The sequence below is a fragment of the Cibotium barometz genome, chromosome 3 (assembly GCF_041138505.1).
Source record: "Cibotium barometz isolate CiBa-2024 chromosome 3, ASM4113850v1, whole genome shotgun sequence".
Classification (NCBI taxonomy): Eukaryota; Viridiplantae; Streptophyta; class Polypodiopsida; order Cyatheales; family Cibotiaceae; genus Cibotium; species Cibotium barometz.
The window spans coordinates 41,506,609-41,534,533 of record NC_141048.1 but is presented as its reverse complement, the minus strand read 5'-3'; the positions used below and the strand labels follow the sequence as shown (position 1 = coordinate 41,534,533).

Sequence of the window (27,925 nt, the reverse complement as noted above, 5' to 3'; positions counted from 1 at the left end):
TACTGGGGCACTTTTTACTTCAGTTAGTGGAGGTTTTTTCCCCCCAGTTTAGCTTAGTTACACTTATAAACAGCTTATAAGTGTTTTGGTCCACCCGGCACATTTTATGGCCGGACATGTGAACACATCTTTTTAGGTCACTTTATTATGTGGCTATTGTACTTCACATTATCAACTGAATACACAACAAGAGTCGTGTTCTCTCTCTGCTTCCCCACGTGTTGTGTTTACTGTACCTCCAAACCCTAACCCTAACAGCTGAGAGCCTTCACTGAAAAACCCTCATCATCCCCTCGAGCTGCATGTCGATGTACATCATCTCCTCAGGCTGCATGCCCCCTCATATCTGTTGCATGGACTGCAAGCCCCCTCAAAACACTTGCTCGGGCTGCATGCCCACTTTCATCACTCGCTCGGGTTGCATACCCTCTTACATCACTAGTGTGGGTTGCATGCCCTCTCACATCATTGGTGCGGGCTGCATGCCCCCTTACAACATCATCGGAGTTCCCTTCACAGGATTGTCTACAAGTCTGCCGTGTGAAGACCCACTCGCCCTCATCATCGGAAACATCACCACGACTTTTTAAATAAGCAACAGCTAACTCTCGAGGTTTGTCGATTCCCATCTGTTGTGCAATTGCATCAAAAGTGACCACATCAGCCTTGACATGAGACTTTGATTCAATGACCCTTTGTACATCAGGATCTCTTTGCAAAGCACGGAGCTCTTCAAGCTCATTCATCAAGGGATCAATATCCTGCCGTTCCTCAGCCCTGGCAGACATCGGTGGATCGTTATCCGCCAAAGCCCCAACATGATCCCTGTCTCTATCTTCTTCCCGCATGCGGCGAGTACGGGTGATAGAGTCCTCCACAGAATGATCTGACAGAAGGGGTCGGCCAGAACCTCCCATGCACCTGTTAGGCTTTTGTAGTGGTAGAAGGCTGTAAACAGCCTGTAGAAGTAGTCGACCAGCTCCCATGCACCAGGAAAAGCAAGCGCCTCACATAAAACTGGAGTCTTACTAAAGATTAGAGCTCCTCCGCCAATTTTAGCTCCCACGTGTGCTTTTTAGGTCCAGAAGGGGGACGCCTACTTGAAGGAGGCTCAAATATTGCCCGGTGCCCACCTTATGGTTGCCACATGTATTAAAATAGTCTTGCCGAGTGTGAATACCTTTCTTCCTTGATGGTTGACACAATTTCTGTGGTGGTAAGACACTACTCCATACCTTCTGTAGCTTCAATGAGCTCTGCTTTGGCTGCATGAATCTGCTCCTGAATTGCTTGAACTGGGTCGGGCTTGCCCTCAAGGGAGGCCAGCCGGGTTTCAATTTCAGTGAGCTGATCCTTCAGCTTGCCATTCTCCTCTCGCAGCTTATCGATTTCTGTTAGGAGGAACACCTCCCATGAGCTCAAGCTTTGACTGGTTAGGGTTTTGGTCAGTGTTGCCAGGGCATGAGCGTACGACTTCTTTGGCATCGTGTATCGCTGGTAGGGCTAGGTCGTCTGTACCACCTGTGCAAGGTAATGCGATAGACAGCTGCTACTACGCAAGGCGGTGAGGGGCCAGGGTAGTGACAAGAGAACCCATCATTCTTCTTCTCCTCTAGCTACAGCTGCTGCCGCCCTGTTCATGTTTTGGCCTTTATTTGATCTGATATTTCAGAGGCGTAGAGGGAGAGAGTTGTATTAACGTCTTCAAAAGGCCAAAATGACCTATGAGACCAAAAGGTTACATCATATCTGTGAGGTACATCATCCTAAGTATAAAATAGTGATAAAGAAAGATAACAAAATCTAGAACTATAAAATCTGATCCAGGTGAGAGAGGGGGGAGAAATGAAATGAAATGAAATGTTATATTAACGTCTTCAAAAGGCCATAATGACCCATGAGACCAAAAGTTACATCATGGTGGATCTGATACAATGTCTGGATAAAAAAACCCAGAAAATGAAAAATAAAGATGATACTACTGGCACCTAGAAAATGAAACTGGAACTGGAATATAGCGAGGGGGGGGGGGGGGGGTACGCTATGGAGGTGAGTGGAATATAGTGAGGGGATACAATATCATGTGGGACGGAGGGGTACACTATGGAGGTGCCTCCATCTCATAATATGTGCCGCATCGGACACTGACGGATCTCCTCAATATCCTCTGTGGTCAGCACCCTGACTGGGTGTCCCGCATGCCTCGCAAGAATAATCCGAATCTGCCGCTGCAACCTCCGTCTATGCTGGGATGCCCCCCTCCGTAGTCGTGGGCGTCTGGACCACCCAAGCTCAATCGCACGATCAATCAGTGTACCCCTGGTGTGGGCGGTATCCATGTCCTGCTGCTGCTGTGGTCCATTTGGCGCAGTGATGGCTGGACTAAAGAAATCTGTAATGTGCCTCTGAGTCTGGCTCTCTGTGCGCCTAAGCAGGCTATCTCTATGTCTCCGCAGCTCAAGCAAGAACAATCCCAAACACCTCTGGTCCTGGTACCCCATGACTCTGGAAAGTGGTCCAAAACCCTCTCTGAATAAACAGTGGAAACGACCACGTATCTCATAGTATGCAGTACAATGGCATATATAATGCAGCTCTGTCTCTGGCTCCCCATGGCATACTCGGCATATCCTGGCCTCAGCTGGTATACCTCTATATCGGCCAATCTCAATCTCAAGCTGGTGTGAGGATGTGCGAATCTGACCAATAGCACATCGTACTGCATGAGACAAGTGTACATCCATGTAACTGGGTCTGATCACAAAACCATCTGCTGTGAGCTGAAGAAAATGCTCTCTGTAGAAAGCCATCTTCGTGCCCAGCTCCTCAGTCGGCTGTATCCATGTCCTCCTAATGTCCAGCTGAACTAAATCCTGACGGATGAGTCTGGTAATCTCTGTCCGTGTGAGAGTGAGAGAGGGTGCCTCCAGAGAATACTGGAAGGGAGGCAATCTGTCCATGCTAAAACCATGTGCCTGGAACCAAGATGTCATCTGTCCATACCAACAAGCCGTGTCTCCCTGTAAAGCTAACTGTCGGGAGGACTCCAGGGCGAGGCGTGCATATCTGTCTCGGCAGAGATCCCACAAGCCATGTATGTAGGAGACTGATCTCGTAAGAGCCTCAATCACCAGAGGGGCAGCCGCCAGCTCTGCTCGAATAATCTCATGAGGTACCACGGCCTTGGCTCTAATAATCCTAGCAATCATAGATACCAAAGGCCTCTCCATACCTCTCCACCCGCGTGCGCTGTGATGGCCCACTGAAGGTCCCCATATCTGCACTCCATAAAGCATAGCTGATGTCACTATAGAGTGTCAAAAAGCCAAAGTTTCGTTCGAGGTTCCTGAAACTGAACCTGCGAACACATCCTCTCCAAACCACCCAGGGCTGCATGTGCTCTAGTCAATCTAGTCTCTGCTGCTCTCCTCATCGAAAACACTGGCCCACTGAATACTACCCCCAGATATGTATATGCATCTGTATACTCCACAATCTCTTGCCCATATGTAAATGTGGAAGCTGATCGCCTAACCCACTGTGGCGTGGTGTTAAACACCATAACCTTGGTTTTGCCAAGGTTGACAGACAATCCACTATCATGTGCAAACTCATGTAAAGCATCCAGATGACGCTGCATACCCTCAGGGGAATCAGAGATCAACACAATATCATCAGCATATAACAATAGTGGGATCCATGTACCTGCTAGCTGGGCTCCTCTGTCCCCCAATCTCTCAATGTAGTCAGAAGCCTCATCCACATACATACCAAACAGTGAAGGAGATAACGGGCAACCTTGCTTCACTCCTATAGTGGAGTGAACCAAAGTAGAGACCCCCTCTGGGGTGCGTACCTGTCCTGCAACTGATCTATATAAAGCCATAATCCCCCATATGAGCTCTGTGGGTACCCCCATCTCCTGTAATCGCCTCATCAATCTGGCTCTGGGCACTGTATCAAATGCTTTGCGAAAGTCCACAAAGCTACAATAAATCCGTCGCCCATGCGACCTGCCCTCCTCAATAATGGCCCGGAGAGTCAAGATGTGGTCAAGAGTAGAGAAACCTCTCCTGAACCCTGCCTGTCCCTCTGCTCGAATGCCAACTCTCTCTGCCCATCTACTCAATTGCTGCTCAAGAATGGATGCATACAATCGTGCTAGTGTGTGACCAATCATAATAGTGCGATAATTCCCTGGCTCCATAGGGTCCCCTGACTTGAAGATAGGCACGATGGTGGACCTACTCCAAGTCTCGGGTAAGCCTTCGCACATAGCACGATTGAACATCACTACTAGAAGCTCTGCCAGCATGCCTCTCGCATGATTAAAGTGCTCAGCGACCAATCCATCATGATCATATGCTCTCCCGGTCTTCATCCTATCAATGGCCTTCCTTACCATCTCTGCGGTAAAGAAAGTACATGTCTGTGGGCATGGTGCTGGCGGGTCAGGAAAAGGTGTCTGTCCAGGAACTGTATATAGAGATGCTGCATAACTACCCCAGACCTCTGTAGAAGTGATGGCCAAAGCAGGGGAGGACTCATGAAACAGACGCCAAGCCTCCCTCGAATCCTGGCTCAAGAACAGCTGGTATAATTCCTGCTCTAGCTGAGCAAGGCCGGCCCGCTTCTTCCTTCGCACAAGACGTCGGAAGGCAATACGTGACTGTCGGTGAGTAGTGACTCCCAAAGCAACCTCCCGCTGCAGTCGGGCTCTGGTCTCTCTGCACTCCTCATCATACCAGCTGTTCTGGGGCATACATCTAGAATGCTGTCTCTGTCCAGGCTGAGTATGTGGATATGCCTCTCTCGCTGCATCATGTAAAGTCTCTGTCAGTATATGGGTCAACTCCTCCAAAGGTCTCCCTGGCTCCTCTGTGTACAGACGTTTATAAATCCCATCTGTGTAGACAGCATCAGTCTCTGAGGTAAAAGTATATCGAGTGTGATCTGCCCCTCGTGTCCTCTGAGCTGTGGTAAAGTGAAAAGAGATAGTCAATGTCAACAATGCATGATCCACTACTACCCCAATGGGCCGAGATCCAACTGTGAAGTCCTCAATGCATGAAACAAAGCTGGGCATAGCCATAACATAATCCACTGTGCTAGCACCATGTCTATGTGGAAAGCAAGTAAATCCAGCTGCTGACGGAAACCTCTGCAAGCCATTAAGTATGGCCAACCCATGTGCAGTCCCCATATCTACCAAATATCTCCCATACTCTGTGCACTCCACATCCTGTGAGCGTCTGTCTAATCCCATATCCAGAGTGTCCAGCTCTCTCAGCATCTCCTCCGAGGCATCATAAAAGGCTGTCTGGCGGTTGCCCGTCCGGGCATTAAAGTCCCCTAACAGGATGATGTCTCCATCCCTAGAGAACTCCCATATGTCATCATCTAGCACAGAGAAAGGAGACTGCCCTCTAGGTGCTGCATATGTCGATGTACTAGGAGCAAAATAGCAAATGGCCAATATACAGGAATCTGCCTGTGTCGGCCCTCAGTCTCACCCACATATATCTGGCCTGATCATCTCTCCGAACGATGTGTAGAAGCGGTTGCAGCTCCTCCCTGAAAAGAACTGCCACCCCTCCTGATCCTCTACTACTGTGTACCGATCTTGTCCCTACTCTGCAAGCTGTCTCCCATCTGTATCCTGTCACCTGTGGCATCATCTGACCAGGATCCTGGTGAGTCTCCGAGTAGAAGACTATATCTCTATCTCTAAAGCTGTCCTCAAAGGCACCTACATCAAGTCTGAGGGATCCATTGCAGTTCCAGGCTGCCAGCTTTAATTTGGTCCCATAGGTCTCGCACCGTCATGTAGAGCGTCGCTCCACGATGACCACCCTCCCTTCTCTATAAAATGCTATCTTTCCCTTTTCTCTTGCCGTTCTAATCTCTGGCATAACTTCCTTCATATGTGCAAGCTGTGAAAGAGTAAGATCATCACCAAGAAAAATGCCTGTATTCTTTAAAGTGGGTCGTCTCTTCAAGAACTCCTTCTTCGCCTCAATAGAGGGGAAGCGAAGTATGAGAGCTCTTTCCTTTGATGTTTCCCCGTTGCCTCCGCTTTTTTTGCCCACTCTCCAAGCTTTTGCGTGTGCCGGACTGTCAATCCCCATCAACACCATAAGCTCTTTCACCTCCTCTTCAACTTTATCCCTGTCTTTAAGGCCGGTAATCCTCACATGCAAAGCACGTGTACGTCTTCGTTGTTCCTCTTCCAAAGTCATGTTAATGATTGTAGGTGTAGGGGTTGTTATCTCCTTACCTTTACCCTTCTTGGCGACCTCTATCAACTTCTCCGCTTCATCCATCTTCTTTTGCGTCTTGGTGATGACTTCCACCCATGAGGAAGTCTTTGCTTCATGTTGCTTCTCTTCTTCCTTAATTGCCCGTACTTGTTCTTTGATAACCTTGAGCTCTTCTATCATTGATGGCTGAATTTCACCTTCTTCAAGTCCACCATTTGCCTTGGCCTCTGCAAGCTCCCTCTGAAGAGCTGAAATTACGCCTTTGAGCGTGTTGACTTCCTCGTGAAGGTCTTTGACTTCCGCTAAGAGGTCCTCCTTCTCCTCTTTCCACCGCTTACCCTCATTGAATACCATTTGGAGAAAGTTGGCTTTCTCCTTCCACCATCCCTCCATCTCTGCCTTCCATTCCTTCATTTCCTTTTCCACATTTGTTATCCTCTTGTTTGTGACCATAAAGGTCGCCTTCATCGGGTTGCGCAAGGGGGAAGCCATGGAAGAAGCGAGAGAGAGAGAGAGTTATGCTGCTGCCTTGGGGGCCTGAGCAAGGGTGCGTGGGGGGGGCAGGGTGGGGGGGGGGAGCAAGGGTGGGTGGCGGAAGCGGGCAGGCGGGAGGGGGTGACAGAAAGTTCGAACAGAGAGGGGGCGGCGAACAGCAGGCGGGAGGGGGAAGCGAAGCAGGCGGCGCTAACAGGGCGGCGGAAGAGAGAGAGAGAGAGAGAGAGAGAGAGGGGGGGGGCGCAGGCAGGCAGGGGGAGGGGAGAGCGAAGAGCGAAGGGGACAGCGGGGGTGGGCGCAGCGGGAGGGGAGAGCGAAGGGGGCAGCGGGAGGGGGGGGGGCGCAGGCAGGTAGCGAAGCGGGAGAGAGAGAGAGGCTGGCTGTGTAAAGATAGTGTTGTTAATTGTGGGCTATCGCTTACTGTTCTTTTTGAATTGTAGAGGTATATTGTGAGTCAAGGAGCTTTACCTTCTTGTATGCTGACGGCGACACCATTTTTTTGATGGAGTAAGTTTTTGTGTACCCCAAGGAGCTTCAAACATTTTCAACATAGTTAGCTAGATAATTGTGCCTGTATGTTTGTGACTTCTAAATAATTATGGTAGTGGTTGATATTGATAATGTATTCACATGAAGGTTTCCATGTATAAGTGATGAGCTGGAATGCTCTTTCAATGCAGAGGGTGCAAGCACAGGGGGACAATATGTTGTGGCACAGATGGCTTCACTTATGAGGCGTGCCAACATCATGATCTTTGATCTTTTCTATCTTGCTCTACTCTAGGTGAAAGGTCTGACTGCCTGAAGAAGCCACGTGGCAGTTTAATGTACACCGTATCAGCTCTCTTAATCTTCAAATTGGCCGCACTGGTGCGACTGTGTAAAGGCTTTGCAGATTTCGACACATGAGAAATAAAGTTTCTGTCACATATGCCCCCCCTTAATGATGGCTTTCTTCATGTCTCTGCATGTGAAATTATGATCCAAGAAGGTGGTGTGTTCACATCTTAAGCCCTCCCTGAACTCTAGCTGTGATTCCTTTGCTTGCAGGCTAATTTAGGTACTTTGTCAGTACATAGGGTCGCCACTTTTGTGAATGGGATTGATCGTGTAGTCATTTACTTGGAGGACTTTGCGAAGATGAGTGTTTTTATTTTTTTATATAAACAAGAAATATAATTCCATGAGTTACCCAAAATACAGCCGAATCGGCTAAGTACATGACCGAGTCTCAATCATGGGAGACAAGAAAACAATAGGGGACAGAGAGGGGCTCTCCCTCATTGGCTGGCTGCTCTATGGGGGGGAGGGGGAAACAGCCAAAGAAGTGGCCTGCTGTAAAGCCATAGAAACATGGGACGGGGAACGGGAACGGGGACGGGGACGGGGAACGGGACGGGGACGGGGCAAAAGGCCGTCCCGGGGACGGTGAAAAAAACGGCAATCTGAAAACGATTGTTTTTTTGCAATTTTTTTAACACACTTGATTTACACTTAGAAACCAAGACATTAAGCACAAAATTGCACCAAAAAGAGGAGAAATGCATAGTCGTATTAGCAAAAAACTATAATGGGGCGCCGATGGCGTGATAAACAAAAGTGAGTGTACAATCTAAACAAAAATGCCAAATGGCATAATGAAAGGCCCAAGGAGGGTGTACACTCAAGGCAAAATGTCTAAGTGCCAAGATACAAGATTGCTAGCAAAAAAGTGGGGCAAGAGTCGAGACTCGAGACTCTAGACTCAAGAGACTAGGCAAGAGGCTGAAAAGGGTGAAGATCAATCGTGACCTCCTCAGTGAAGTCCTCCATAGGCTGGTCCTCAAGTGGAGGGGGAGGGGGAGGTGGGGGGGACAATGCCTCGGGCACAACCTCAAGCTCCTCTAAAATCTCGGCCCTCTGCTGATCAGAGAGATGTGGGTCCTGCTGTGCCTGCTCCCATTCGGTGAAAGGATCTGCCTTCTTTGTCAAGCCCTTGCAAAGCATTCGCAAGTTGGCACTGACAAATACCAAATCATTTGCACGCTGTACACCAAGGCGGTTCCTCTTCTTAGAGGCAATGTGGCTATAAACTGACCAGAGTTGCTCTAGGCAATTGCTACTGCAAGCCTGCGAGAGTACGCGCACAGCAAATTCCTGCAACTTTGGAGTTTCCGCACCATAATCCTCCCACCAAAGTGCAGACCCTATCTTGAAGCAGTCCGCCTGTGCATCTGCCAAACCAAAAGCCCCCCGCTTCTCTCTATAAATCTGCAATTGGTCCTTGATTGTGCGGCGATCCTCCTCACTAGTGTAAAGGCGATCCAAGGTTTGTCGAAGGCCTTTGCTCACCTCTTTGTCCTTGTGTTGCCCTTTGCCTTGAAACTCAGGATCAACAATGTAGGTAGCAGCATGGAGGGGAGAGTGGTAGGCTTGCCACCTTTTCAAACATAGGGATTTGACCTGTTTATAGTGAGGCTTGACTTTGAACATTGCTTTTAGCTTCTCTGTCATGCGATCCATTGCCTCGTACACTTTGCCAATGCATGGTTGAGTGGAATCCACTATCCTAAGGAGATCAATAATCGGTTGCACCATCTCCACAAGCGCCTTGGCCTCCTCCCACCATGCCGCATCGTCCGCCCTTTCCTTGCAAAATTTGCCGACCGTCGTGGAAGCCTCTGAAGTGCGTGCAAACTCATCACTGAGGAAGAGTCCCCTCAGTGCCCCGCTACATGTACACAAGCGGCCTAGCATGAGAAAGTTGAATGCAAACCTCGTCTCGGAATACTTAAGAAGAGAGAGGCTTGACTTCTTGGAAAACTCGTGCTGCACCCTTTGATGGTTGAGGACAAAGGTCACTATTTTGTTGGCACCCTCAATGACAGGTGCAACCCAATCCAAGGCCTCTATGTCTTTGATAAGGTTGTTGAGGCAATGGGGACCGCCAGTGATACATGAAGGTAGACGAAGAGGATCACCTCCAAACTGGAGCTCTTAAGCTCACCATCTTGGTTCCTCCCCGTGGCTTGATCCTCCAAGCTCCATGCGGGCCAAGGACCAAAAGTGAGTGACCGCTCTCACTCTGTTGCTACACTTAGTGGGAAAGTGGGAAGGAGAAGATCATTGCACCACTCTCAGAAGTGGCCGGTCTGGATCGGTGAAAGATGACACAGACTCGGAGAGGGGCCGAAGTCTCTGCAAAGGCACCGGCATCCATTGGTAGGAATCTGAAGAAGAAGAAGGCCCCCGGGGGGTGGGGGGTGGGGGAGGATCCTGGAGACGAGAGGGAGATGGCACCAACTTGTGATCCGAGAGGGCACGTGCTGCTGGGGATTAGATCCTCCTGAGGAAGGGGGAGCCGGAGTGGTTACGAAAAATCGGGAAAACTGGTACCGAAGCACTCCGTGGGACCGGTCTCCAGGCTGAACCTGATGTTGGGACCCTATGGGGGGCGGGTGGGACCTCCACTCCAGACAGGTGATCTTGAGAGAAACGCTTGAAATGGTTCATTGACACGACCGTTTCTTTGTGTGTCCTGTCGGATTGTCTTGCCTGGCAGTGGCGTATAGGGAGAAGTGAAAGGTACTCCTTCCCGAGGCCTAGAAAACAGACTGACAGGAAATCCGGATACTCCAGCAAGAGGGTCAGAGGGAGGATCAACGCCATGCTGCCAACATGTTAAAAATGCCTGGGCCATGCACAACGCAACGGGGCTCAGCTGAAGCACAGGTTTGAAGCTGTTGGGGTGTGGAATTCCACCTATTAGTAGCTGCATCCGAGGGTGTGGATATCTATGGTCCAAGTGAAAGGTGGGAGGGGCTGGTGGAAAAAGGGGGGCCGAAGGCTGGTGGGACTCCAGGGCGCACAAGTGCAGGGGGGGGGGGAGGGGGCTACAGGCTAGCGCGGGGCAGTTTTGGAAGGGGGGGTGGGCTCTAGCTCGCTTGTCCAGTTATCAATAGTTCCATCTCAAGTCCATGGGTGCTGGATTTTGCAGCTATGCATGATAGTTCCAAATAGGGCTATTGTCTTTCACTGCCAAAGACTTTTGTTCTTTATTTGAAGGGATAGTAAGAGTTCGTGTGGGAGTGGGAGAGCGTAGGTGAGGCATATTCTTGGACTTCATGATAGACCATTGAGACTCGGCTTGCTTGTTACTTTTCTAGGTTGTGGTGTCATGGTTTGTGGTAGATGTATTGCCCAATAGTTTGTTCTACGGAAAAAGAGATCAAGTGATGGTGCTTGTTATCTATGCGCACTTGTGCAGTTTTTTGACACCTCATTCAACAAAGTTCATACAAGCAACCATTGCTTACAAATTTCTTTGTTTAGGTCACAGGATGTGGTTTTTGTTGAAGAACTAAGCATAGATTTGCAAGAAGAGGTTTATGTATCTCAGCCGCTTGGCTTTGTTCACAAACATGCAGAGCATAAGGTATGCAGATTGCGTAAAGCACTCTATGGCCTGAAACAAGCTCCACATGCTGGGTATCAAAAAATTCATTCATACTTATTCTCGTGTCTGTTTCAGAATAGTTCGATGGAGAGTACCCTCTAAGTTCGCAAACAAGGGGATAATCTCATAATCTTAAACCTTTATGTGGATGATCTGCTCATGATGGGCCTTGATGGGGGGGGGGGCGGGGGGCGTGCACTTTTCAGCTTTCATAGCTGACTTACAACATGCATTTGATGTTTCCGACATGGTGCTTTTGCATTACTATTTGGGTATCCAATTTATACTAGTTGAGGGGGGCATCATGTTATCTTAGAGAAGATACATTGAGTAGCTCTTAGCGAGATTTCAAATGACAGATTGCAAACCTGTTTCTACTCTTGTAGAACCAGGCCTACGCCTGTCTCTTGAGGACTCTTCCAAGCCTTTTGATGTTGCCACTTATCAGCAAGTTGTCGGCTGCCTTATATATCTATGCAGTAGTACCTACATGGATGTTCAGTATGCAGTATCACAATTGAGCAGATTTATGCATTACCCCATCACTAGGCATTGGCAAGGAGTCAAACGTGTCTTTAGTTACCTTCAAAGCACTCAGGACTTTGCATTGTTTTACAGCAATGCGTCTTCTTTATGCTTGTCCGCTTACACTGACAGTGACTGGGTAGGATGTCATGACACTAGAGTGTCTCCCGGTGGTAACTATTTCCTTCTTGGCAGTTCATGTATTTCATGGCTGAGTAAGAAGCAACCAACAGTGGCCATTTCGAGTTGTGAAGCTGAGTATCGGGTAGCATTCACAGCTACTGTGGAGTGTGTATGGCTCCGCCGTCTATTGGCAGCAGATCTTGGTGTTAGACAGTTGTCTTCTACCACCATTTTCACTGACAGCCAGAGTACATTAGCACTCGCGCGGAATCCGGTATTTCATGCGCGGAAAAAGCACATTGAGGTGCATTATCGTTATGTCAAGTAAAGGCTCCATGTAGGAGAGATTTTTTTGACTTATGTGCCTACACAAGCCAATGTAGCAAATGGATTTACCAAGTCCCTTTCCAGGGAAAAGTTTGAGGCTTTTCGCAAAGCCTTGAACATATTACCTCTACCACGGTAGTCTGCTACACCCTGTACACGTTCACACCATTCACTTCAAGGGGATTTATTAGCCTAGAAGTCCCTGATGTGAACAACCCTACGCACGGGCACTTTTTACCTTGTCCTGGCAAGGGTTTTTTTCCCGTGTGAACACACACTTGTGTGTTAGCCACATCAGTCCTAGGACTAGGACTATTTGTACTCTTGTATCCACTCATTTCGTATCGTACTTTCCAGCTTAGCTTCTAGTCTCTCTCTCTCGTTCTTCGAGCTCAAATCGATTGTGTGTGTGCATGTGTGTCTGTGTGAGTGTGCAAAGCATCTTCTCCCTCATCCAACAATTTTATCATGCATCATCACATTTTGTTGACACTACTCTTGGTTCCACCGCATGTAATGAGGAACCTATTTCTCATGTTGATGCTTTGGAGGATGAGCATTGGGTTGTAGACTCCATTGAACAAAACAATACTTGGGAGTTATGTGACTTGGCTGCAGGTAAGCATGCTATTGGCACTACGTGGGTGTATATGTAACTATTTGGTCTTCCTAGCACTTTATCTCATGATGGAACCCTTGTCAGCACACTAGACTGGTGGAAGAAGGCATGGGGACAGGGACCATAAGGTTTGCACATGAAAAAGCACCAACTTTGGTCAAAAAGTAAAGAAAGGCAAAAAGTCAAACTGAGTTGACCGCGAGCAAGGAGCATCATTGGCAAGAGGGGATGCAGCAGGACCAAAAAGCAAAAGCTTCTTTTTCAAAAAAGCAACTCTAGGGCCAAATAGCAAGGCCCTAAAGCTGGAAAAGCAAAGCACAAAAGCGCTTGGGAAAAGTTGGCCTTATTTGAATAAGTATTTTATTGTAAAAGTGAAAAAGAGGAAAACAAAAAGAAAAGCAAAAGCAAAGTAAAAACAGAAAAACAAAAGCATGTCTAGCTTTTGGGCAAAAAGCAAGAATTCTCTTCCCCCCCCCACCCCCTCGGTATAAAACAAGCATGAACCTCTCTTGATGATCATCAACCAAGTGAGGAGTTATTTCATCACCGCCTGTTGTTCAAAGCACCGTAAGGCCTCCCTGCGCCGCATCATCATCCAGTTGTACGACTGTATAGATTCGTACAGTTCGTATGGCCCTGTTGATCTACGTCTGCTGTCTACGCCGCCTAATTTGTTGTTGATTGCCTATGCCGTAGAATTGGGCTGTTGCCGTTGATTGGTTGCCTGCGTTGACTGGACTGTTGCCGTACAAAACTGCAGTGATTGAACTGCTACCGTTGCTGTCTACGTCATACGGAACTGCTGCCATACCACTGTTCTGCGCTGTTGACTGTCATACGACTAGATCTATCGTACTGTCGCTTGCTGATTTGGCCGTTGTGGCTGCCTGTTGTTCTACACCGATTGAATTACCGTTTGCACTGTACACCCGTTGCCGACTGGCTATTCTGCACTGTATACCTGCGTTGTACGGCTGACTACTGTTGTTCTACTGGTGCCACCAACTGGTCTGCTGATCTGTGTTGTACAGTTGCCGTGTTGCCGTGGACGTGTCTTGGTCCATACACCTCTGTACAACCCTCTTTTGAGTTGTTTCTACTCCGGATTGGGCGGTTAACCTACTGTTGAACATCGTATACTTCATCATCTACACTTATCACTTGTGTACCTCGTTTACAAGTTTGGGGTACGTTGGATTTGGTACTAGCCCGATGAGAGATCTTGTGAGATCTTGTGGGCCATCCCCGTGGTGTGCTCGGCAACAGATCTTGTGCCTTGACATTGGTTTCTACATCAGCATATTTGTTTGCTTTTGTATTCATTGATGTATTGATCCTGGCTTGTGAGCCCGTGGATTGTTCTTGAGAATAAATTCCTGAAAGGGGGCGGGACTTGTTTCCCGCTCAGAGTCTGTGTCTTGTGCAAAGTTCTCTAACCCTGCTCTCTCCCTCTCTCTATCTTCTCTCTCTATTCTTCTATCTCTTGGATTCATGGTGGAATCTGTCATAGCACGCCCCACTGGGCTTACAGTGGTATTAGAGCAGGATCTCTCGAGAAATCTTTCTTGGGATGAGAGAGCCATGTCAAGAGTAGAGGGCAACCAAGGGCCTAGTGAAGGAAATAATTATGAGGTTGATCCAAGACTTCAGGATGGGAACAACTATGATGGCAACCGGGGTCGTGGATCCATTACTCATGAGACATGGCCATGTCGTCAGAAGAGTACAATGATTTTCACCAATTCATGCGTTTGCTCAGGGATGAAGAATTCCTTGCCTGGAGACCCAAAAGGGAACAGGACAAAAGAAGGGATCAAATGTTTGAAGACTTCATCAAGGATAGAGCCACCGAAGCCGAAAAAGTTAAAAGCTGCCAAAGCCTATCTTCGTGCCAAAGGAGTCACTGTTGCGGAAGGATCTAGAGCCACTAAGTCCGCTTCCTGTGGAGGAGACACGGATGCTACTCCTAGGCCTGCTCTCTTAGATGTAGCCTCTTCGGGACGAGGAAGAGAAAGGAAGGCGAAGGACCCTACAACAACCGGCAAAGTGGACTTCAAGCAGGGAGAGAAGAGTGTCAAGTTTGATGCTTTCTATGGTAAGCGGGATACACAAAAAGCTTTATCTTTCATTAAGCAATTCGATGCCGCTTTTGGAGGAGAGGACTTCTCCAAAAAGTCCAAGCTTCGCTTGCATGCACTTGAAGGATGCTGCCTTGAATTGGTGGCTAAAGGTGGTGCAAGAAGGAATTGAGCCAAAGACATGGACCAACTTCAAGGTTATGTTCAACAAGAAGTTTCTACCCGCAACCTTTGAAGCGGATGTGCAAAAAGAGTGGGATGAGGTAAAATAAAAAGTCGGTGTGAGAATGTGACAACTTATCTTAACAACTTTTCAGCTGTTTCATTGAAGTTTATGATTTATAATCCTATTCCACCGCCAATGGAAATGCGTAAGTTTGTGAATGGACTTCAACCTAAGCTTATGCAAGCAGTGTATATGGCTAGTCCGAAATCTTTGGAGGAAGCCCACACAAAGCTTTGCAAGTTGAGGCTTTGCACATGCCTTGGATGGTGGGCAAGACGAAGAATGACAACTGGGATCCACCTCAAAAGAAGAAGTTTAAAGCCGGATCCCAATCGAGAACATAGCCTCAAGAGAAGAAGGATAGGAGTGGGGACAAAACCTCCCTTCTTTCAAAGGAAATTGTCCCACGAGCAACTTGAGGACTATGTGGAGGAAGGGAAGTGTTTTCAATGTGGAAAGAAGGGACACATGGTTGCAAAATGTCCCGACAAGCCAAAGCAAGAAGCCAAGCCGCCTCAAACCAACGCATTACCAGAAAGAAGGTAACTTTTCAAGGCTTGGGGCCTAGTGGCTAACCAACCAATGCTTATTCATTTTGATAGTGATGCTACTCATCACTATATCCATCCTCGAGTGGTGGAAGCTTTGAACGTCCCTCTAGAGAGGTTTGGAGCTCCTATTTTCGCAGGTGCCGCTTTCAAGGGAATGGCAGCATAAGTGACCCCTATCTTGGGGAAGCTTCGTTTACAGATTGGGGATTATGTGGATCATGAGAATTTTGTTGTTGGTAAAATTGGACATTGTGATGGAGCCTTGGCATAAGAAGATTGATCCAGCCATTGATTGGGTTGGAAATAAGATTAGATTTTCTCAACTCCTACTTTTGATGTAGGAGATGAGGGGAACTCCATTCCTCTCATTAGTAATGTATAGGTTCCTAAAGAAATAAAGCACTCTATTTCCTCGTACTTGATTTATGTCACGGATCCTAAGGAATCCGAGAGTGAGGAATCACTCCCAACTCTTGATCATCAAAGGAAAGATTTCCTAAAGAAGTATGAAGATTGTTTTGCAGATTCTCTACCAGGAGAGTTACCCTCGAAGAGATCGGAAGATCATCAGATTGACGTCATGCCAAGAAGTTTACCTCCCAACTGACCTCCTTACCGTGTGAGTCAGGCACAACAAGAGGAGATTATGAAGCAAGTGAATGAGTTATTGGAGAAGTCATCACCCTTTTGTTCTACAGTTTTATTGGTTCAGAAAAAGGCTTTAGCAGGATTGACTTGAACAGTGGTGGACTGAGGCACTCACATAGCTGTTTGGCTCGATGAGGAGTTTTTCCAGCCAAGCTAAGAAGGAGGAAATGTCACATGAACCCATGGACTGAGGTGCTATGTGACACAAAGGCTCATCCTCATCACTGCTACATTTGTACATAATTATAACCTTTTTAGGGATTTATTTGTCATACGCTGTGAGCCCTATCCAAAGTAGGAAGATTAGGAAGTGCTTACTCAAACTAGTTACCGACTCCCAAGTTGAGTCCTACTCTACCTTATCTTTTGAGTTAATCTTATATTCGAGGATCAACTTGTTCCTAAGTTGTCTTTCTATGAAGTCTATCACCCTCTCAAGTTCATGTGGAACATAGGACAAGTCCTCAACCGCAACAAGTTCCTAAGGAGTAACAAGGTTATATCCTCCGCTCCTAGCATCTCTTTCAGTTGACTAACATGAAAGAGTAGATGAACTTTCACATTTGGAGGCAACTCTAGTCTAGAAACAGCCTCACCAATCTTTTTCGAGAATTTGTAAGGTCCACAATACCTAGGGGATAACTTCTAGCCTTCCCTGTATGTAATGTCTCTAAACTCTTGGACACTCTCAAATAAACTAGCGTTGCCTCGGTGAACGTTGCCTATCAGCATAAAACCGTGCTTGATCTTGTGCACTTCTGATAGCCTCACGTGCACTAACTAGCATTTCTTGCATATCTGCTAAGAAATCTCTAGCCGTATCAATCTGAATACCCTGTAGGTCCAACTGTTATTGGAGATCTAGGTTGGTATCCACACATCAACATAAACGGACTGTAACCATTAGCTGCATGCTTAGCATTGTTATAGGCAAACTCAACCATCGGGATATTCTCCCAATCTAATGGTCTCTTGGAGACGTATGCATGAAGTATATTCTAATTCACTCTCTGTGTTTGCCCATCAGACTGAGGATGATCAAAGGAACTCAAACTTAACGTAGTCTCAATAACTACCAAAAATGTCCAAAAAACTTGGAGTCCCTATCGTTGACTATATCAAAAGGCAGCCCATACAACCTGAAAAGCCGCTCAACAAACTGTTGCGCCAATTCAGATTTCTCACTGTCACTTTTGTAGATAAAAATCGTGCCATCTTTGTCAGTCTATCTACCACCACCCAGATAGCATCATGCCCTTTGTTGGTCCGTGGCAACCTTGCAATGAAGTCCATGGAAATACTCTCCCGTTTACCTCATGTAAAGGATGTATCAAACCTCTAGCCCTAAGGCGTTCAGCCTTATTCACTTGACATTGATGGCACTTTACCACATAGTCTTGAACATATGCCTTCATCTTAGGCCAGTAAATACTAAAGCGTCCCTTTTACTAAATCATAGGTTCATTGTATCCCTGGATGACTCGTTGTAGGAGTGCCATGACATTTATACAGGATCCTTTTCCTAATCTCAACATTATTTGGTACACAAATCTTATTATTTTGGAATAGCAGTCCATTCCAGATAAGGAATTGACCACCTGTCACACTCACGGATGGCATGACTCCTGAGTCTTGGTCTAAATCTATGGATGCCTAGACCTGCCACCAATACTGACCAAAATGATTATCGGTTTGACATAGCCCTCTCAGAGAGTCATAAAGGTCAGCCCTTATCTCGATGAAGCTCAAAGAGTTCACCTCCCCAATTCTAGTCAAGGCATCTGCCACTTGATTCAAGCTACCCTTCCAATACTTTATTTCCATATCAAAAGCTTGTATCAACTCCGTCCACCGTGCCTTCATCCCCCTCAACTCATGTCTATCACATATGTACTTAATCGATCAGGCTTTGTTGGGGTAAAGGCGTTATGCCCACCCTTATAGTGTGTACAAGCCCATAAGTTATAGTACATAGTACACTTAGTACTTTTAATGTACTAAGTGCACTATGTGTACTAGTGCAATATACATGTGTGATAGGGGAGTCACACACTCATGCCTCATGAGTTGACTTATCCCCACAACTCTCTCTCTCTCTCTCTCCCTTGCTCTCTCTGTGTATGTCTCCCACATTAACCTAACCCTAATTCTCTCTCTCCCATACAACTGGTATCAGAGCTTAGTGATCCCTCCCTCTTCCCTCTTCTCCTTGATAGCAGGCACCGGCTCGCAGCAAAGTGTTGGTGGCCACAAGGCGTAACCCCACACAACTGCTCTCAGCTAGCAAGGAGTCAGGCGCAGCTAATCAAGCGAAGGCGTGCAAAAACGCTGGCCATTGATAGGCGAGTGTGGTAGCTCTACACGGCAAAGGCAGCAAAGTCGCAGCAGCTAGGCGGAGGTGGCATAAGCCAGCGCATTCAACCAGACGTCGAGCGAGGAGCGAAGAGCAGGCGGCGCTCAAGTTAAGTGACGTGGAGTCCTAGCGCTGCTGGCGGAGAAGGCGAAGTGAGCGTTGGCGAACAAACGCTGGGCGAAGGCTGGCGCTAGGCGAACGAAGTCCACAAGGCGGGCGTCAACCGTGCAAACGTGGCGAAGGCAGCAGCCGTTGAATCATTGCCGGCTTCATCGTCCGCTTCGGCAAGGACGGCTCTCGCCTCATCGATATGAGCGTCAAAGGCCAGCTCGACCGGATCGCCTCTCAGATCGACCTCGCAGACAAAGCTGCCGCCTTCTAACGTGCCACGGTAGCTCGCTGTACTATGACATGTCCGCCTCTCCAACAGCCACGCTGCTCCGACTCTCTCTGTACGACTGGTCAACAGTCCGCCTCCCCAACAGCCACGCTGGTCTGCCCAACCTCCTACTCTGCACAACTAGCCACGGGCGCCTCCTCCGTTTCAATACGACTGTAGAAGCCTGACGAGCAGCAGCATCAGACGTGCCCCCCCCTTTCTCCTGCAACAACTGAAATTCAGCCTGCAGATCAGAGAAATTCAAAAATTAAGAGGTATTTGCCTTCAATTTTGGGAATTTCTTATCAATTCAATCAATTGAGCAGGTACAGGTGCCGAATTGCTCAATTTCTGAGCAAAATTGGCAAAATTGGGTGACATTGGTCACAATCAGGATCAATTTGCAGGAAATTGGTCACAATCAGGATTAATTTGCAGGAAATTGGATGTCGAAATTTGGGGCTTTTGATGTAATTGTGCAATTAAGCACTCATACATGCTGTATGATGTGAAAAATCGCACATTTGGGCAAAATTGCAGCAAATTGCAGTGCAAATCAAGGGGCTTTTGTGCCGATTTGGTTGATTTGCATGCAGGCAATCGCATTTGATTCTGTGGATAATGTGTTGATGCCTTACAAGCACTCAATATGCCTGTGAATCAAGGGGCTTTTATATACTGGATGTATATGTGGCCAGGGGGAAGCATCGTGAACACTCTGAATGCCTTCATGTGCGTCAATGTACCATGTATGATCAGAAATTGATCTTAAATCAAGGGGCTTTTCAAGTTCGTATGCTTGTTGAGCTTGGCAAAGCAGCAGGCAAGACATTTATGCCTTGAATCCTCAAAAATCAGCTTGCAGTCAAGGGGCTTTTGCCCAATTTCTGTTCGGGACTGTTTTATGCAGTGTTCGGGACTGTAAAAGTCTGATTTTTACTCATTTGGACAGCCAGGAGAGCATTTATTGCTACTGTACCTGTTGGTACAGATTTGGCAGCTTTTCGTTCCAAGAGATCAGGCTGTTGGACTTACGTCCTCTTCCCTTAAAAGGGTCCGTGAAAGGTACGGTTAATCCCTCACTGACTTCCTCAGAAAGAAAGTGAATCCCAAAAACGCTCGAAGTTGCCTTATAGTCTGAGGAACTGGCCAATCTAAAACCTTCTGTATCCGCTCAAGATCTATGCTCATCCCATCTCAAGAAATCCTGTCCTAGATATATGAGTTATCTTTTGAAGAAATCACACTTCGTATACTTGGCATACAACTTCTCCCACCTCAAAATCATCAAGACGATGTGGAGATGTTCGATGTGCTCGTCTAGAGTACGACTGTATATCAAGATATCATCTAGAAACACGACCATGAATTTCCCTAAATAATCTCTAAAGAGATCATTCATCATCTACTGGAAAGTAGTAGGAGCATTTGTGAGCCCAAAAGGTAACATGACAAACTCATAATGGCCATACTGTGTGCTGAATCCCATCTTAAAGACGTCTTCCTCAACTATCAATATCTAGTGATAACCAATACGAAGGTCAATCTTCGTAAATAGGAAGCTCCTTGCAACCTATCAATCAAATCATATGCAGTGGGAAGGGGATATCTATTCTTGATTGTAACTTTATTCAGCTTTTTATAGTTGACACACATTCTCCAACGTTTGTTTGTCCTTGTGCTTCAGAAGTATCGATGTCCCCCTAGCTTATGATCCTTCCAATCTATTTGTACATTGTGGTTATAAAACCACTCTTTTCCTATAATAATATGGACTCTATCCAGATTCATAACCATGAAATCCAGTGACACTGAGTAACTCTGTGTAGTTATCCCAATCCCAAAACTCTACACCCGATGGCATGTCGACATGATACTAGTGATCACTTGGTTGTGTCTCATAACTACACTGAGTACCTCTATGTAGTTATCCCAATCCCAAAACTATGCACCCGATGGCATGTCGACATGATACTGGTGATCACTTGGTTGTGTCTCCACTCCCAACCTTTGCACAAGCTTGACATTCATGAAGTTGTGAGTACTCTAAGGGTAAAAAACAATGTGTACAGTTTTTCCCACGACTGACCCATACATCTGTATTAGGTCCGCAAGATGGAAAACTTTCATATTAAAGCTACAAAACTTGCAAGAACTTTGATCTTACCTTTAGCAATGTCGTATTCATCCTCGGCCTGCGGGAACTCTTCCTGGAAAACTCTCTCAAAATCTACCCACATCGTGGACTTCACTCCTAACTCTTTCCAGGTAACGGATTTGCTTGTCAAGAATCCCTGTACCATCTGAATCTTCTTATCTTCATTGAAAGGATGGAACTAAAAGTGCGTGCCACATCTGTGAGCAAGGAGTCAACTGTCTCCTAAGTCTTCTGTTTCCACTCCCCCGTATAGGGCTCTGGAGTAGAAGAGGAAGCTGTCCCAGCTGCCCCTGTTGTCACCAACCCCGCCAATGTTGCTTGCATAACAACAATGGTGTTTGTAAGGTTCGTAATTTGCTGCTCAAGCAAGGTCATCCTTGCGTTGAAGTCGACTTTAGTGACCAAGTCATCGACCGCCACATCATCATCCTGATGGTCGTCATCGAGTTGAACATTCTCGTCCATCACACGATCGTTTTGTACTTTATCAGCCATGACAATCCCAAGGTAATTGGCTGTTGCTTAAAGCAAGCTCGCGTGTTGAGATGAAGTGCTGGAAAAATCCCGCTTTCCAGCGAACCCAAGGACCAATCCTGCTCTTGGAAGCTAGCCGTGTAATCTCAGCCCTCTTAACCAAGGACATTGACTCTAGATGTGGAGAACTCACAAGCAAGCCCCCTCTTTTATACTAAATGGTCAAGTAGTTTACTTGCTTTTGGGTTTTTTCCTAAAAAACTAATGTGCTTTTCACAGTTTTAATAAAAAAGCCCACATGTGTTTTTATTGACTAATAGCTTTCCCCCCTCTTTTGAGAAAAAAGCTATCGAATATTTTAATGAAAAGACCATCTGCTTTTTCCACAAAAAAAAATTGATATGCTGCTTTTCCTAAAATTAACACCCTGTTTTTTTTCCCCCAACCTGCGCTTGTTTTTTCTCAGCTTGTGCATGCTTTTCTGTTCTGTGCATCCCTCTCTGCTGTGCCCGCCTCTGCCATGCTTCCTACCTGGGCTGCGTTGGATGCCCTGTTGTGCTGCCCAGGGTGCTGGCTGGCTGTCCAGGGCTGCATTGCCCATGGCTGGCTCACTGGTCTAGCCTGGCTGCTGCTCAGAACAGCCGCCTAGCCTGGCTGTTGTGCAGAGCAGCCGCTTAGGGCTGGCTGGCCTCCCAAACTTGGCCACCCTGCCTCTCTTGCCATCATCCTTCAGCCGCTTCAGGCCTCTGCAGGGTATTCACGACAGCCCAATCGCACATAAAAAACAGCGCTCTTTTCATCTCTCTGACACACGACTCGGAGGCAATCCTTGACGCCAACAAAAACCTTGTACAACTTCAGTAGACCAATTCACTTTTGATAGAAAGAGAAAACGATGAGAGGAATATTTGGGAACTCCGACATCTATGATGCCTCGACACGGATACCTCTTCAGGCTCTCCGTTAGGGCTGCTCTAAAACCAAGTGTAAAGTCCTTCCCAAAATCTGCCCTAAACACAACTGAAAACCAAGGTTAGTCTTAAACCAAATCATGAGATAGAAGGTTAGCTCACCTCCCAACCATGACCGGCATCCACTGATCTTCCCCGAGCCAAGGCCAGGACTTCCTGCACAATCCCATAGCTCAACACACCAACCTACGTACTCGCCATGTGTGTGGCATGATTATGTTTGCTCTCCTGGTCCAAGCCAGACCTTCAGTGGTGCTTATGCACAACTGTATCTCATAACAACCCAAGCTCACTTATATAGTAATAACTACACCATAAATAGCTAACTCGCTATAGAAAGGCCATTAAGCTTGTTTTAATCAATCTAGGAAACCTAGCCAAGTATTTGCTTGGTAATCCCTTAATCCCGGGGCCCCCTAAGCCCATTGGATAGATCCCTAATCCATAGATTAGTGTCCAGGTATATAACACTATGGCTAGCCACTCCACGCCTCATGGGCCACCACGTACTTCATGACAATAAAAAAAGAGTGACTTTGTTTGGATGGTGGTTATTAACTTTGTTAGTAAGCTCAGCAATTGATGGATTGAAAAGTAGCTCCCATTACTGATTTGTCATGTTATGTGGCTACAAAAGGTGCTTGCATGCTTAAATAGGGCTTGACTCGTTTGTTGTGCTATAGGCCCAAAACCTTTGAGCAAGTGGAGGTTCCTAAAAGCATGTTTGGTAATGGAGCAGCTTACCTCTCAGGTAAAGCACAAGGAAATTTTTCTGTTCTTACTGTTATAAGTGATTGTTGGGTATAAAATATGATGATAATGTTGGCATAGAATATGTATTCTTTATAAGCACATGTTTTTCTTCTGAAAGAAAGCAGAATTTGATACAAATGTGCAAACAGATGGTCTGCCAGTGACTGTGCAGCTCGCTGATGGAAAGGCCCTGTCAGCAGCAGTTCCTCCACGTGTCAACTGCAAGGTTGCTGAAGCTGAGCCTTCTTACAAGGGGCAGACAGCAACTCCCATGTGAGTGGAGCCTTGTATACTAAATGTTTGGATTCCTATCTAATTTAAAGTTAAGGCTGTTATCTTTCATAGCTAGATCCTAATCTGATACAGGTTGTTTCCACTTTATGAACTGCACCTTCCATACCTTCCTTCACTCTCAAATTTGTAGCTTGAGCTTAGACCCGATTCCATTTTGAGCACATTTGATCCTTCATTAGTCATAAAAGAAATGTCCGCAATGCAAACTACAAGCAGCTCTCAAGTGGAGCAACAAAGTACATTCCTTCAGAGACGTATAAAAAAAAAATAGAGAGGGAGGGAACTTGGGGGGGGGACTCTTCGGCTGGCGGCTGTTGTAGGGAGGCTACATTTGGGTAGGAGGGGTGGAAAGCCACACTGGGGCCTGTAATGCCAGGTCAGGTTGTTGGGTCCCACAGTGAAGAAGGGACCTTGACTCCACATGAGTAGAAACGCTGCTCATTGTTGCATCACCCAGTTGGATTCGCCCGTTAGAGGCTTCAATCCCCCTCCCAAAGGGTGTGAATGGTGTTCATCCAGGTGTGGTGGTCTTCGCCGGTAGAGTTTTGGAGCTGCCAATGGCCTCGTAGCATTTGGCACGCAGATGTGCCAAGCAAAGACGCTGATTGATGAGATCCCAACACTAGCATACCCTGGTTTTAGGAGTCCATGGGGTGCCAGCATTGTGAAGGCCAGAATGGCCAATCGTCATATGAGGCATGTGGTTCTCCGCCCCGGCTTCTTTGAGCCTTCTCGCCTTGTACCACTCTATCCCCGATGTTTGCAAGATTGTGGGTAGCCGCTGCACGTGGACAGCTCAGGGATCTTTTGCAAGCTAGCCTCGTCGGCGAGCTTGGAAAGATCATTGATATTCATCCTTTGGGACGTGGATACTTCCAAGTCGAGTTTGATTCCCCTGCAATATCGGATAGAGTCCTTGTAGTTGAGCCCCATCACACTGCATATGGCCCAAGCCTTCTTTGTGAGGTGGTAGCACGGCTTCGACCCAACATCCAACCCTCTGGCTGGCATCTCAAGCTTGCCCGTTACAATTTGCTTTCCTAGCTTCAAGAAGAAATATCTTCCTCTCCTCCTGGTGATAGGTGGTTTATCAGGCGAGTGATGGAATCCCCCCCACCGCCACTTCAGTTCTAGCTCGGACAGCAAGGATTCCCTCTCTTTGCATCTGCATAGCCTCTCCGAAGACAGTTCCACATGCCATAGTGCTTCCGTGCCTCCGCGGGGCTCCTATTTTGCAGAGAATTGAGTACTCTAGCCTCCCCGGACAATGCTTCATTTGCCGTCACATGGGACACCAAAAAGCTTTTTTTTAATAATAAAAGCTCTTCTCTTTTTAGTATTTAAAAAGCTTTTAATCTTTTGCTTTTCAAAAGCTAGTCATATTATTCCAAACTTGTAATGTGGCCTTCCGCTGAACCTTCCGTTCTGATCTTATAATTATTCCCTTCTCTGAAATAAAATAAAGATCATGTTTTAGCATCAACGCCACGTCACCTTTTTCTTTTGGGTTGTGTTGCGTTTTTGCATGTCAGCAACCTATATGTTGATGGTTTGGTGACATCCCTAAACAATTGTCCTCAACTAATAGGTCTTGCGTTTCTCTACTTTTTCTTGTTGTGGCCTACCTCTTCTCTCTTTGGCTCTTGAGACATGGTTCTTCATGAGGAATGTCCTCCTCTTGTCTTGTGCTTGGCATCTTGCCCTCACGGTTACGGTTTTCACCCTTAACATAAAGTAACCTTGGGTTTGACCTCTCTGGCAGATATTCCCATTCCTTGCACCTCTAGATTTGCCCTCAAGCAGGAGTTTTCGAGCATGATTCTCTTCCTATGAAGATCAATACGCACTCGTTATACGTCAGAAGAGACAAACACATGCACACATGCTTGTCCTTGGGTTTAACCGCATGTCCCCGACCCTTGGCACATATACACAGATATGCTCACAAGCATAAATCAAATGAACAAATGCATGCACAAAAAGTTCCTTGGTTTTGACACCAATTTCTTGGTTTTTTACACCTGTTTCTACTGTAGTCCAACTACCCATGTCATTGTCTGTCTATGGTAGACAAACAATATTCATATCCGTGTACTCAATTTTGATTTTCTTCACTGATAAACAATGCGGCTAGTCCCATGACTCTTGTACAGAAGATTAGTGTTGTTCAATCTCTGAGTTGCTCCTTTTAGATACTTGGACGACAACCCTTGAGTTCTAGAATACTCAATTCCCTACAGTGAAATACAAACCTCGAGCATTCTCCTTTGTTCTTGGTTCCTTGGATGTCAAAATACAAAGGCGGGTGACACTCCCCATCCCCCTCCCCTCCCCTCCCCCCTTCTCCCCATGTTCCCAGCCCAGCTCCTCATTAAGGGGGAGGGGGGAATCTCGGTCCCTAGGATTCAGAGCACCAAGTCCCAACCCCTAAGGATGGCGGTGTGTAGTTGAGTGGCAAGCCGCCACTTCAAGGCGGAACCACCGTCGAACTTCCAAAGTAGAACGGCGCCAATCTGGTAGGCCTCAAGAGGATATGGTTTTCTCAGAGAACCGTAATGAGCACTTATCGCAGTAGCCCCCTGAAGATGATGCCCCCCCCCTTCAAACCCCCCTAGTCCCATCGAGGAACTCGGTGCCGGCTCCCCCTTTCTGGGGATCATTACCTTGCCGTGATCCCTCTCCAGACTTTGAGGTTCTTGTGAGGCCCTTTGACCCATGAGAGTCCCCGGTGGGCCCAACCTTACAACCTCAATCCTCCCCTCCCTCACAAGGGAACCCTTCTTCCTCCGATCTCCCTCCACACACCCCCCCCCCTGCCCCCCCCCCCCCCTCAAGGTGAGTTATGGGGCAGCCAGTAGACTACGGCTTCTTCCAATGCCTCCCCATCGAGGGACTGGGCATCTTTGAGGAGACAGCGGCCACCATCCATATGTTCGTGATTTTGCATCACTCCAGGCCCTCTAGCCTAGTGAGTGGCACGATGACCTTCTCTTTCTCTTTGAGTGCAGTGCCGGGCAATGGAATGGAGCATGGAATCTATGTCTGCCGCCATTTACAGGCAGGCAATAGAGCTTTCACACCAGCTATATGATTTGCGTATTAGCGATGTGCTCACTCACTTCCAGTCATTGGCATGGATGGAGGTGGGTGGCTCTAGCCCCAAGGACCCAGAGGGGAGCCCGTCTCCTCCAGTCTAGAGGTGCTTCTCTTTGTATTTCTCCATGTTTCGGTGGCAGCACCTCTCCCTCCCTCCTACAGATACCTTCATTGTGACGGATGGAGCCCAGAGTATGCATATTTCAAGGCACGGATAGAGTAGCTCTACATGGAGGGAAGGGTTCATGCCCACCTGGCAAGGCTACACCCCAAGGTAGATAGTGATTTCTCCATCCAAACCCATGCCCAAGACTCTTGGAGTGGAGGGCAGTTCCGACAGTTCCACCTCCCACCGCTCTAAGTTATGCAGATTGTCCCATGGAATATTCAAGGTTTGTGAACAGTGTTTGCATAGGCAGGATTCTCAGAGAGGAGCTTCTAACAGCCGTAGTTGGTGGACCCATTGACATTCTCTTCCTCCAGGAGCATCATCTATCCAAGGGCCGTAACCGTCGTTGCGGGAAGATTCTTCAGGGTAGAAGTCACATCTTTTGGTCCCATGCTTTTGGCCCCTTCAGGACACAAGGTGGGGTATGCATTTCCGTCAACGATCAATTCTTATCTACAATGATCGATTCAAGCACCATTGTCACTGGGTGATCATGAGAATTGGAGAGGAGAGAGTGGACTTCCTGAACCTCTATGTACTAAACACCACACTAGGCAGAGCTACTTTCTAGAGCACAATTCGTCAGTCCCTCCCGCAGGCCAATTTTTTGTGCATGGGTGGTGATTTCAACGACGGTAGAGGACATACTTGGAGGTGGCATGGTCACAGTTCTACACACGAAGTACTTGGCCTGGGAGGAGCTAATTCTAGCTTTGAGGGGGCAGGACCCTTGGCATTTATCGGAGTTCGGACGTAGCCTCAGGAGTTTGTGCTTCTCGCGATCCAATAGGAGGAGTATAGGCCCCAAACTTTCTAGATTAGACCGGTTTTATGTGGATGAGTGGCTTATGGATGAGGTGGCATGGTTGGTATCGTATTTTGGCAAGCACTAATTTCGCCGATCATGCACCCGTCGTTCTCTCCCTGGAGGACCCATGGAGGCAGGACAAACTTTGAGCACTCAGATCCCAGGTTGCCTTATTGAGGATTC

At 47.2% G+C, this 27,925-nt stretch overlaps 1 protein-coding gene across 2 annotated transcripts in view; it reads left to right on the top strand.

The window, feature by feature from the left end:
• Positions 1 to 27,925, top strand: part of LOC147640074 (elongation factor P (EF-P) family protein) — a 127,558-nt gene that overhangs the window by 89,225 nt on the left and 10,408 nt on the right. For both annotated transcript variants that reach the window (XM_086776784.1, XM_086776780.1), the window contains 3 exons: positions 7,196 to 7,262; positions 23,306 to 23,373; positions 23,525 to 23,648. In XM_086776784.1, coding sequence (XP_086632910.1) covers positions 7,196 to 7,262; positions 23,306 to 23,373; positions 23,525 to 23,648 — 259 coding nt within the window. The remainder of the gene's footprint in view (positions 1 to 7,195; positions 7,263 to 23,305; positions 23,374 to 23,524; positions 23,649 to 27,925) is intronic.